The 13,809-nt window shown below is 38.8% G+C and overlaps 1 protein-coding gene across 6 annotated transcripts in view; it reads right to left on the reverse strand.

Moving 5' to 3' along the window:
• The window catches only part of EDA (ectodysplasin A), a 637,692-nt gene that overhangs the window by 16,361 nt on the left and 607,522 nt on the right, over positions 1 to 13,809 (reverse strand). For all 6 annotated transcript variants that reach the window (XM_049871681.1, XM_049871680.1, XM_049871682.1 and 3 more), the window contains exon 3: positions 434 to 457. In XM_049871681.1, coding sequence (XP_049727638.1) covers positions 434 to 457 — 24 coding nt within the window. The remainder of the gene's footprint in view (positions 1 to 433; positions 458 to 13,809) is intronic.

Genomic DNA, 13,809 nt, shown 5'->3' on the forward strand with positions numbered 1-13,809 from the left:
TATACATAGTTTCTACAAGCTATCTGAGGACTCCATTTATACCTGATCACTGATTTGATAAAGTAGGGGAAAAATAAAAGGAGAAAAGAGAAAGGATGGGAAAAGAGTAAGGACAAATAAAAGAGATGTAAATTGAACTGAATGGAGGAGGGAGCAAGGAAAAAGCAAAAACAAAAAACAACTTTTTTATGTTGCTAGAGAAGCAATGCTATTTTTCATGGGCCATCAATGAAAAACAACTTCTATTTCTTCTTTGTTGTTTGGAAGCTACAATACTCAAGAAGATCATATGTGATTGAATAAAATAACGGACAACCAATGCTGAAAGAGTATAATACAAAAGCCCTATTCCCTTGATGTTTTCTTCTAATTTGAGAAAACACATGGCAGGGAACATCTCTAGTGATTATTTGAAATCAGGAGCTTAACTTACCCTTTTTCTTGTTTTTAACTGGACCTATTAAAAAAAAAAGAAAATAGAAAATTAAGTCACTGGAAATTCACAGAAAAATCTTTATTTTTTAACATAGTCAGTAGGACGGAGCCCTGAGACATTGTAAATTTGAGAAAACCCTGGCCAAGGGTCAGGCATTTGGCAAGGTATCTCCCAACTATCAAAACTTCCTTGTCTGTTTCCTAACTGTTGAGGCCAAGAAAGTTACAGGGATGATTCTTCCCTGGGGAGAAAAATCTTTCAGCCTCAGTCTTCGGAGTGAGGGAGAGGGTACTTCTCCATAGAGATGAAATGCCCCAAAATGCAGAACTCAACAACCTTAGGACGGCATTCCATTAATTCTGCAAGTCCTGAGATTGAAGAGTCATGCATCCAGGTGAAGAACTGATATAAAGTCTCATGTGTTGAAGCTGGAAGGAAAAAGGGGTCATTTTCATAGAAGGAGCAGAGCAGAGACAGTTTACTTTTTGGTAACTTCCCTATCATGATTTTATTTGCTATTAAAACAGTGCAACTATAATTCAGTTATGTGGAGGGCACATGCACTCCCATTGTAATTTAGCATACGTTGATGGGCACTTAAGGAAGTGTCAACAGTTCCATCAGTAGTGATGACACAAGCATTTTCTTGAGGATTACTTATAAAGAAAACAATTCTTATCAATTGAGGATGCTCAGAAAACCCAAAGCTTTTCTAATATAGTTAGGCGACAATCACTCCCCAGATATACACAGTTTAGGTCTTTCCAAGACAGTCATTTCCTCCCCCGCCTCCAGGAGTCTCAAATCTCTCTTTTGTATATGGATTTGACTTTCTTTAGATACAGGTATTTAAAATCTGTTCCAAACTCCCATGAAGACAGTACTGTATGACATTAAACCACTGTCAGTGCCTCAGGCTTACAAAAAGAACATAAACCACTTGTATATTATTTTATAATTTATAGAACATATTTAAATCTATTATCTCATTTGACTCTTGCAACAAGCCCAGAATGATCTTTATCTATAAGAGCAGACTGTATCAGAGGTCTGTAAAGTTTCTAACCTGGAAAACGCCAGTGTGGCCATTAGAGCTTGCACAGGCCCCTGGAAAAACCAATGTCTGTGGAGAATTTTCCTGGCAAAGTGATTTCATGTGCAACAGTAGGTATTATCATGGGCAGGGAATGTTTTAGGTTGGTTTTAGCAATGTGCTGCACTTAAGGTCATGAATCTTCATTCTTGTATCCTCTTTTTTTCTCCTTTCCTCTTCTCCCAGTCCTTTGTCTTCTTCTTCCTTTTTTTTTTGTTGCCTGTCCTTTACTTTGTTTGCAACTGTTTCTTCTCATTTTGAGTTGTGCCGTATCACCATATGAAGGTCCCAAAAGCTTTACTCCATCCATGTCATTAAGGTCAACTCTACTTTGAGGAGGCAGCTTTTCCCCAGTCATCTTTTGAGTGCCTTCCAACCTAGGGGGCTCATCTTTTGGCACTATATTAGACTATGTTCCGCTGTTATTCATAAGGTTTTCACTGGCTAATGCTTTTCAGAAGTAGACCGCCTGGTCCTTCTTCCTAGTCTGTCTTAGTCTGGAAGCTCAGCTGAAACCTGTCCTCCATGGGTGACCCTGCTGATACCTGAATACTGGTGGCATAGCTTCCAACATCACAGCAACACACAAGCCCACACAGTACGACAAACTGACAGACACATGGGGATCATAACAAATTATGGATAACACTGCAAAGAATGAGAATTCCAGAATACTTAATTGTGCTCATGAGGAACCTGTACATAGATTGGAAGTTCTTTGGACAGAACAAGGGGATACTGCACGGTTTAAAGTCAGGAAAGGTGTACATCAGAGCTGTATCCTTTCACCATACCTATTCAATCTGTATGCTGAGCAAATAATCCAAGAAGCTGGACTGTATGAAGAAGAACGCATCAGGATTGGAGGAAGACTCATTACCAACCTGCGTTAAGCAGAACACACAACCTTGATTGCTGAAAGTAAAAAGGACTTGAAGCATTTTCTGATGAAGATCAAAGACCACAGCCTTCAGTATGGATTGCACCTCAACATAAAGAAAACAAAAATCCTCACAACTGGACCAATAAGCAACATCATGATAAACGGAGAAAAGACTGAAGTTGTCAAGGATTTCATTTTACTTGGATCCACAATCAACAGCCACGGAAGCAGCAGTCGAGAAATCAAAAGACGCATTGCATTGGGCAAATCTCCTAAAAAGGACCTTTTTAAAGTGTTGAAAAGCAAAGATGTCACTCTGAAGACTAAGGTGCTCCTGACCCAAACCATGGTGGTATTTTCAATCGCATCATATGCATGTGAAAGCTGGACAATGAATAAGGAAGACCAAAGAAGAGTTGACACCTTTGAATTGTGGTGTTGGCGAAGAATATTGAATATACCAGGGACTGCCAAAAGAACGAACAAATCTGCCTTAGAAGAAGTACAGCCAGAATGCTCCTTAGAGGCAAGGATGGCAAGACTGTGTCTTACGTACTTTGGACATGTTGTCAGGATGGATCAGTCCCTGCAGAAGGACATCATGCTTGGCAGAGTACAGGGTCAGCAGAAAAGAGGAAGACCCTCAATGAGGTGGATTGACACAGTGGCTGCAACAATGAGCTCAAGCATAACAATTATGGGGATGGTGCAGGACCGGGCAGTGTTTCATTCTGTGGTACACAGGGTCGCTATGAGTCAGAACTGACTCGACGGCACCTAACAACAACAACAACAACATCCTTTATTTTTATTAACAGCATGCAGAGTTCTTGAGAATGTTCATGGAGGTTCTGGCAGGGAAGTATAGCTACACAGATATTACTAACAGGCAGCAACTCAACCTGAGAGGGTCCTCCTCTTGAACATGAAAGCTGTTTGGGAAAGGTTTTATACAGAAAAGGCCCAGCCCAAACAGCCAGCTACCAGCCCGTCAGCCAACACAGCATGGGGGAGCAGTGGGATGACAGCTCTTACAGCCACACTGCTCTCACAGCCAAGTTGTGCTAGCCCTGGCCAAGTTTCTGACCGTGTCAGCTGGCTAAAGGTTTAGCACTGTTACATCGGCCTTCAAAGCAGGCTTTGAGGAAATCAGACAATTACCAGCCAATCGGTCCTTACTGAGCATGCCTAAGGAAGGTAACGTAGTAAATAACGAAACACAACTCTATCCTCAAAGTACTTAGGATTGGTTAGGAAAACACCAAAGAAGGGGACTTCAGAAAATATACTGGCTAGCTCAGGAAAACAAAAGAAAACAAAACAGCAACAACAAAAAACCTCTTATTATTTTTATACTAGAAATACATATGCATGCATATGTGTACAAAAATACATTCAAAAAAGGAGCAATGAGGAAAAAAAGCTTAATAAACTACCCACAAATAAACACTATTAATATTTTTATGCATACCCGGAAATTTTCTGTGCATATAAATATGTATTTTTACAAAATGGGATCAATATTGTTTGACAACTTCTTTCCATATCAATAACTACATTTATACATTATTATTCTTATTATGGATCTGTTGTTATTGTTAGCTGCTGTCAAGTCAGTTCTTACTCATGGCAACCCCACATGTCTCAGAGTAGAAATTCTTCATAGGATCTTTAAGGCTGCGACCTTTTGGAAGCAGATCGCCAGGCCTGTTTTCTGAGGTGCCTATGGGTGGGTTCAAACAATGAACTTATTGGCTGGTAGTTGAGTACTTAATTGTTTGCACCACCCAGGGACTTCTAGTATTTAATTAATCATTTTTGATGGACATTTAAGTTGTTTCCAATTTTTCACTATTATAAACATTGCTATAAAAAAATCAAAACCAAACCCATTGCTGTTGAGTCGCTTCCAACTCACAGCGACCCTATGCTATAGGGTATATGTAAACCCTATAATGTTTTTACATATATACATCTTTATACGCTTGTCCAAAGATTTTCTTAGGATGAATTATTAGAAAGGGTCATTGATGGGTCAAAGGATGTGAAAGGCTTTTCTTATGTGTAGTTAAACCTAAGTCACTGCCTTCAGTGTCATGCTTAGTTCAAAAAAAAAAAAACCAAATCCATTGCTGTTGAGTCGATTGTGACTCATAGCGACCCTATAGGACATTGCAGAACTGCCCCATAGAGTTTCCAAGGAGTGTCTGGTGGATTCAAACTGCTGACCTTTTGGTTAGCAACCATAGCACTTAACCACTGTGCCACCAGAGTTTCCCATGCTTAGTTTGGCCTTCCCTAATGTAATTTTTTAATATTCTTATTTATCCTTTTTTATGATTCAAAAGGTAGCATCATTCCATATTAGTTTCTAGAGAGCTTCTTTATTCTTTTCTATAGCTGCCTAATACTCATTGGGGAATGTACCATAGTTTATTCATTCACGGGCATTTAGGTTGTTTCCGATATTTTGTGATAATACCGCGATGAATAACTTTACCCATAGATTGTTTAATATTTACAGAAGAGAATCTCCAGGGTAAATTCCTAGAAATGGGAGTTTGCCTGGGAAAGAGTTAGTGCATATGCGATTCTGTTACGCTATAAATGTTGCAATACTTCGCTCCATAGGGTTGTACCATTTTGCTCTCTCACCAGTAATATATGGCAGAGCCTGTTCCCCCAGCCTTGCTGGTAAAGTATGCTTTTTAAATTTTGCCAATTTGATGGGGAGAAATAGTATCTTGTGTAGTTTAAATTCCATTTCTTTTTAAGTGTAAAACTTCCTGAGATGTATTATCATTTTTTATATATTGTTGCTGGATTTAGTTTTCTATTTTTTAGAAAGATTTTTGCTTCTACAGTACTGAGAAATATTGGCCTTTGTTTTCCCCTAATGTAATATCATATAGGCAACTCTTCATATTTTTCATAGTTCTTTTATGGTTTCATTTTTTTTATATTTAAAGCTACATAGTTCATCTGATACAGATTTTGGTACACAGTGTGAGGTAGGGAGCTAACTAAAATTTTTATTTTTTTTTTTCCCAAAATGGCCATTTGGCATATCCTTTGGGGAAAAATGAGGGTGAAAAAGTATGGACAAGATTGTCATTAGATTGTATCAAGACATTTCCCCCAAGTGGTAATGAGTACATTGTCTTAGCAGTATGAGAGTTACTTATTGTTCTAACATAGCTCATCATTGCTGGTCAATAATTCTCATGAGCCTCAATGTGGAATTCTAAGCCCATATCCACCCCATCTACTGCTTTCACTTGGGGCTTCCCATTGTAGCTTTTCAGCTTCTGGAGAGAAAATGCCAGGGAACTAGAGCTATCCCGTACTAGAAGTGAGCATCCTGACTCCGAGCAAAAGCCGTTACCTCTGCTGCGTTCTAGAACCTTTTAGATACACTCATTTATTTTCTCTATATGCTTCAGAACCTTATTCATACCTACCCAGAGCACTACCACTGTCACATGTCTGTTTCTATGGCAACAAGCTACATTTCTATATCATTTCAATTTCCTCTATTTGTGACCATCATTTGTAACCATGATTTCTGCAGGCAAAAATCATAAATGCATCAGAGTCAGACAAACATCTGTACAGTCCCTGGGACTGCTTTGATAGGAGTGAAATTGAGATCTGACATGTTTTGATCAATGCAAGCAGACAACTTGTCTACGTAACATTAAGAAAACAGGGTCTTCTAAGAGAATCAGGGCCATGGGGGTTAGCAGCAGGCATAGCCAGATTCTAGTCCTGACTCAACCACAAGCTGACCATAGGGCAACTGATCCTCTCTTTCTGATTCTTCATCTGCTAAATGGGAACCCTATATACTTTGTCTCTATTCAAAGCTTAGGATCATGATGAAGGTCAACAACATAATAAGTAAAGCTAACACGTATTGAATATATATGAACTATGTACTAACAATGCAGAAAAACCCGTTGCTGTTGAGTAGATTCTGACTATAGGATCTCTATGAGTCAGAATCGATTCAACGGTGACAGGTTTTTTAATGCACTGTGCTAGCTGCTTTACATTTTAGACCTTAAAACAATCCAGCGAAGTAGGTATTAGTATGCTTATGTTACAGATGAAGAGACGAATTAAATAAATTATCCAAGGTCACACAGCCAGTAGGTATTTTAAGGTAAGCTGAAATTTCAGAAATGTTAATGTTACTCTAGATGTGTTTTAAAAACTTAACAATAAATTTATAAAATGGCCACTAGTTTAAAAGCAACACTGAACTGCGTGTAGCCCCTTTGCATCCCCTTCTGCACGCCTCTTGCCTCTGTACCTTGCTTTATTCCATTCCCTCTACCTGATATGCCCTTCTCCAGGCCCTCCTTCTCTCAAAAGCCTTTAAGATTCAGTCAGGTATCAATTCTTCTGTGTCCCTATAATACACTGTTGCACATATCAAATTGAAATTTTCCGATTATGCGACAGTCTCACTTACTAGATTGTTAATTCCTTGAGGGCAAGTTCTGTGTCTTATTCATCTCTGTATCTCCAATGCCTAAAATATTTCTTTGATAGTAGGTGCTCAATAAAGCTTTTGTTGAATGAATAAATGAGTGACTGAAGGAAATGGTAGAGCTGGGATGTGAACGAAGATTAATTACACCTTCCACTGAATCAAGTAATGTTAAGGCTATCAATAATAATAGTCTCAAAACGTGCCCATTTGTAAAATGGGCATAATTCTATTGATTTATAGAATTGTTTTGTGGGCTAAATAAGTGAAAGTGCTGTGCATATAGTAGGCATTCAATATATGCCAATTTAATTTTATTTGTTCTTTGGTTATACAGGTAGCAGGCTCCCAGGTTTCATGCCTTCCTCTCTTTATATAGAGAGTTGCATCAGACAGCTGTACATCACTAACATTTAAGCGCTAGTTAGTGAAGAAGCTCTTGTGGCATAGTGGCTAAGAGCTCAGCTGCTAATCAAAAGGTTGGCAGTTTGAATCCACCAGCCACTCCTTGGAAACCCCTCTGAGGCAGTTTTACTCTGTTCTATAGGGTCACTATGAGTTGGACTCGAAGGCAACACGTTTGGTTTTTTATTTTAAAGGCAAAGGCTGGCGGATGAGGAGGTATAGAACTGGAAATTGTTATTTTTTTTTTAAAAAACGTAGTCTGTATCTTCAAATTTTGGCATCTTAAGAGTTTATTTCATGTTCTACCTTACACCATTAGAATTGCATGCACAAATATGTGTGGCAGGCTCAATACATTTGAGGAAGATAGAAGCCATTAGCTTCAAAGAAGAGAGAATTTTGAGTGAGAGCCACATGGAATGCCCATGTTCACAGTCCAGATTGCAATTCCAACATCTGCTCTAAGTGTGACCAAAAGGCAAGAGAAGGTAGGGCTGTGCAAGTTGATTCCCACCACATCCCTTCCCATCCCAATCTCCAAAGTATTTCTGAGGTGAGAAGAACTTGTGTTCATCCAAGGCTTTCTTCCCCAGCCCTTGCAGCAGGAGCCCATCCCCTGGGCTTCAGGCTCCATAAATATAACTTACATTATTATCAGCTGTGAAATTTTTCTGGCTTGGTTAGGGAAAGACTCAAAAATATTACTGGGGTTGTGACACTACTAAAACAGCCCCATTAACTGCTGACATTTCAAAAGTTTAATGGTCTCTCTCCTTAAAGTTTTTTGTGTTACCAAAGATGTTCCCAAAGTGATAAGTATGTGTTCTTGCTAAGGAAATAACCTGCAACACAGAGTCTTTGGTTGCTTTAGTGGTTAAGATGAAAAAAGCCAGGCTTAAGAGAGACAATATTTGAAGTGGATCAGAAAGATGAATGGGAGGTTGTGTGGTCAAGTGCAGTGTTTTTAAAATGTTCTAGACAGCACCAGCGTCCTACGTGATATTAACAGATGTTTTTGGAAAAAAAAGCTTTCTTGGTTAAAAAAAAAAAATTTGGAGCCAAAACAACCTTGAAAAAGAACACTTCCCAATTTTAAAACGTAATTTAAAGTTACAGTAATCAAACCAGTCTGATACTGGTACAAGGATACACATATAGACCAATGAAGAGTATAATTAAGAGTCCAGAAATAAACCCATACATTTATGGACAATTGATTTTTGACAAGGGTGTTAAGTCTATTTATTCAAAGGGGGAAAGAATTGTCTCTTCAACAAATGGAGTTGGGACAACTGGATCTCCACACGCAAAAGAATAAAGTTGGGCCAATGCCTCACACCATATGTGAAAATTAACTCAAAATGGATTAATAACCTAAATATAAAAACTAAAACTATAAAAATCTTAGAAGAAAACACGGGGGTAAAAGCTTTAATCAACAGCCATGGAAGCAGCAGTAAAGAAATCAAAAGACGTATTGCATTGGGTAAATCTGCTGCAAAGGACCTCTTCAAAGTGTTGAAGAGTATAGACGTCGCCCTGAAGACTAAGGTGCTCCTGACCCAAGACACGGTATTTTCAATCGCATCATATGCATGTGAAAGCTGGACAATGAATAAGGAAGACCAAAGAAGAGTTGACACCTTTGAATTGTGGTGTTGGCGAAGAATATTGAATATACCAGGGACTGCCAAAAGAATGAACAAATCTGTCTTAGAAGAAGTACAGCCAGAATGCTCCTTAGAGGCAAGGATGGAGAGACTACATCTTACATACTTTGGACATGTTGTCAGGAGGGATCAGTCCCTGGAGAAGGACATCATGCCTGGCAGAGTACAGGGTCAGCGGAAAAGAGGAAGACCCTCAATGAGGTGGATTGACAGAGTGGCTGCAACAATGAGCTCAAGCATAACAACGATTGTAAGGATGGCTCAGGACTGGGCAGTGTTTTGTTCTGTTGTGCGTGGGGTTGCTATGAGTTGGAACTGACTCAATGGCACCTAACAACAACAACAAAAACAAAAGCTTTAAGACCTCATTTTTGACAATAGGTCATCGATACGATACCTGTTATGGATTGAATTGTGTATCCCAAAAATATGTGTTGTACATCCTAACCTCTCTTCCTGTGGTTATAATCCCATTTGGGAATGGATTATCTTTGTTATGTTAATTAACGGGCAAGTTTAGTACAGGATGTATCTTGAGTCACTCTCTTTTGAGATATAAAAAATTAAACAAGCAAGCTAGGAAGCAGAGATGGGGGAAGAGAGATGCCAAGCCACATGAAGATTGCCCAGGAGCAGAGGCTCAAAAGAGACAAGGACCTTTCTCTACAGCTGACAGAGAAAGAAAGCCTTCCCCTAGAGTTGGTACCCTGACCTCGGATTTCTAGCCTTCTAAAGTGAGAAAATAAATTTCTGTTTGTTAAAACCACCCATCTGTGGTTATTTCTGTTATAGCAGCACTAGATAACTAAGATAATATCTGAGGACTTTATCAAAAAAGTGAAGAGACAACCCACAAAATGAAAGAAAATATTTGGTAACCATATACCTGATAAGGGTTTAACATCTAGAATATATACAGAACTCCTTCAACTCAACAACAGAAAGACAAACGACCCAGTTAAGAAATGGGCAAAGGACTTGAAGAGACATTTCTCCAAAGAAAATATACAACTGGCCAATAACTACATGAAAAGATGCTCAAAGTCATTAGCCATTAGAAAAATACAAATCAAAACCACAACGAGATACCACTTCACACCCAGTATGGTAGCTATTACCAGAAAAACAGAAAATAACAAGTGTTGGGGAGGATGTGGAAAAATTGGAGCCCTTGTGCATTGCTGGTGAGAGTGTAAAATGGTGCAGGAGCTGTGGAGAACTGTTTGGTGGTTACTCAAAACTTAAACACAGTATTACCATGTGATCCAGCAATTCCACTCCTAGGTATATACCCAAAAGACTTGAAAGCAGGAACTCAAACAGATAATTGTACACCAATGTTCATAGCAGCATTATTCACAATAGTCAAAAGGTGGAAATGATAGCAAGGCCCAGCTGAGGTATCAAAATATCTCAGCTGAACCGAAAAAGTATAGTCTCTTCCCAAAACTTAACATAGTTTCTGTTCTGTCCTGATTAGAACCACAAAAGAATACTATGGACTTTCAGACTGTTTTTCAAAACTAAGATAAGTTCCTGCTTCTAAACCAGCTTGAGCTTGCTAAGACTTAAAGGTCGCCCAAAGGTCTCATTAGCATAGTAAATCTACCACCCCAAGGCAGAGTTAGATGCCATCTTTGTAACATGCTAAGAAAATGTCGAACATGCTAAGAAAATACTATGTCAAAAGCTACTCTGCACTTGCACACATGCCTGTGTATGTGCTTTCCCACAGACAACTGTATAAAAGCCAAAGCTTTCAGCTAATTGAGGAGCAGAGTTTAAGAAACATTCTCTCTGCTCCTTGCTTATGCACCCACAATAAACACTCTTCCCCTCTCCTCACCTTGGTGTGCTTTGATTGACTAGAAGCCACACTGGGTGGGACCCACTTCAGGTAACAGAAAGAACCCAACTGGGGTGTGTATATACATACACATGTACATATACAATGGAATATTACTCATCCATAAAGAGAAATAAAGTTCTGATACATGTTACGTAATAGATGAACCTTGAAAACGTTAAGTGAAATAAGTCAGATACAAAAAAGGACAAATATTGTATGCTCCCACTTAGATGAAACACCTGGAATAAGCAATCATAGATATAAAATCTTATTAGTGGTTACCAGGAGTTGGGGGTAAGGGGTAGCATGGAGTTATTGCTTAAGGGGTACGGAATTTCTGTTTGGGGTGATGAAAAACTTTTGGAAATAGATAATGGTGATAGTTACACAACATGGTCAATGTAATTAATGTCACTGAATTGTACACCTACAAATGATTAAAGTGGCAAATTTTTTGTTATACCTATTTTACCACAATAAAAGAGTTTGATAAACACAGTGTTAAGAAAAAAATAAATAGGTTTCTTCACTGAAGACTTCTCAGGTCTTTTAATATGCTAACGGACAATGTGACTCTCCAAGAAAACCAAAACCAAGCCCGTTGCCTTCGAGTTGATTCCGACTCATAGTGACCCTATTGGACAGAGTAGGACTGCCCCATGGAATTTCCAAGGAGCGCCTGGTGAATTCGAACTGCCAACCTTTTGGTTAGCAGCTGTAGCTCTTAACCACTGTAGCACCACGCAGTATTTCCCAGACTTATCTGGCCATACAACTCTTTTCAAAATACCTATCTCTTGTTGAATTAGCGTTCTGGGTTACACTGTTTGTGGAAAGATAATGAGTTTTGTTATCTTTCAGATCTGACTCTGAATTCTGTTCCTAACATTCAATAGCTGTGTGGCTTTGGGCAAGTTTACCTCACTTCTCTGAATTAGTTTATTCATCTATGAAAATTGGGAAAATAATATCTATCTCACAAGGTATGTTAGGAGGATTAAATGAGATCATGCACAGTACTTAGCACAGTTCCCAGCACATATAGGCACTCAATAAATATTAATTATAATCATCACTTTAATTTTTCATCACTATCATTATCAAGTCACATACCTACCTGATAGGGCTGCCAAAACAGTTTCAAAACATGTCTGGTCTGTGGACTCAAATGGCCATATTTCTGCTTGCTTTAGGAACTGAGTGTAGTGAGAATAGAACTGGACTAATTGTTCAGAGATATAGCTTTATGACTTATTTACTCTCTGAACTTGGGTGAATCACTGAACTTGTCTGCATTTCTCTCTCCTCCTGCCTAATATAGGTATGGATTAGGTGACCTCTTACTCAAAATTTTATGTACCTCAGCTTCAAAATGTTATATTAAGAGATCTATAAATTTATTAGTTAAGAAATCTGTGGCATGGGTTAAATCCAATTATAAAGTACAGTCCTGTATAAAAAAGCTATTTTTATGTTGAAGCAGATGGCTGGCAGAAACAGTGCTTTGCCAATCTGGTTGCAATGAACTCTGTATAGTGAATAATTCCGTATAACAATCGCTTTCTCTGGTCCTTGACCCTTTAATAGTCACTCTCTAACATTGCTCTAATCAACTAAAGAACTTGATTATGTGTTGTTTCGTTATAGACAGAGAGGGGAGCTAAACTGAGCTAAGCTATAGAATTTCTAGCTGAGATATTTATGTCCAATTCCATTATTTTACAGCTGAACAAACAGTACAGGAGAGACTAAGCAACTTGTCAGGGTTCACACAGCTAGCAAGTGGCAGAGCTTTGAATGGATCTTTGGACTAAATAATTTATCAATTTGCGAAATTAGAGATTTCACTGCAAACTCTTTGACCCAGGCCATATATAAGAATGTTAAATAAAACCAGAAGCAGCTATTAGAGAAACTGTGCTGTTTATGGTTTTGAACTTAGCGAGATGTGTATTTATTACTATGCTTTATCCTTGCTTTTAGGTCCTTTTGGTAAGATTGCTCCTTAAATTTCGTAGTGACACCACTTAAAACATAATAACCTTTGGTGCAAAATTTCAGTTAAAGTTTGTTTGAAAGTCTAAATAAATTATATCCATTGGTCCCTTTAGATACATGCATAGTTCTTTGGCCTTTTTTTTTTTTAAAGAGGCTAACATAACAGAGACAGAAATCTTTTTTTTAAATTTTTATTTATTTTTACTATTATTGTACCTTAGATGTAGGTTTACAGAACACACTAGCTTCTCATTAAACAAATAGTACACATATTGCTTTGTGACATTGGTTATCAACCCCACGACATGGCAACACTCTCCCTCCTCGACCTTGAGTTCCCTATTACCAGCTTTCCTATCCCCTTCTGCCTTCTAGTCCTTGCCCCTGGGCTGGTGTGCCCCTTTAGTCTGTTTTGTTTTATGGGCCTGTCTAATCTTGGCTGAATGGTGAACCTCAGGAGTGACCTCATTACTGAGCTAAAAGGGTGTCCGAGGGCCGTACTCTCAGAGTCTCTGCAGTGTCTGTCAGGCCAGTTAGTCTGGTCTTTCTTGTGAGTTAGAATTTTGTTCTACATTTTTCCCCAGCTCTGTCCCTCTATTGTGATCTCTGTCAGAGCAGTCAGTGGTGGTAGCCAGGCATCATCTTGTTGTTCTGGACTCACCCTGGTGGAGGCTGAGGTAGTTGGACTAATCTTTCCCTTGTGTCTTTGGTTTTCTTCGTTCTCCCTTGCTCCCAACACAGTGAGACGAGTAGAGTATGTTAGATGGCCGCTCACAGGCTTTAAAAACCCCAGACCCTACTCAACAAAGTAGAATGTAGAATATTTTCTTTATAAACTCTGTTATGCCAATTGAGCTAGATGTTCCCTGAGACCACGGTCCTCACAGCCCTCAGCCCAGCAATTTGGTCCTCCAGGGAGTTTGGATGTGTCTATGGAGCTACCATGACCTTGACTTGTACAGGTTGTGCTGGCTTCCCCA

The sequence above is a fragment of the Elephas maximus genome, chromosome X, assembly GCF_024166365.1.
Source record: "Elephas maximus indicus isolate mEleMax1 chromosome X, mEleMax1 primary haplotype, whole genome shotgun sequence".
Taxonomy (NCBI): domain Eukaryota; kingdom Metazoa; phylum Chordata; class Mammalia; order Proboscidea; family Elephantidae; genus Elephas; species Elephas maximus.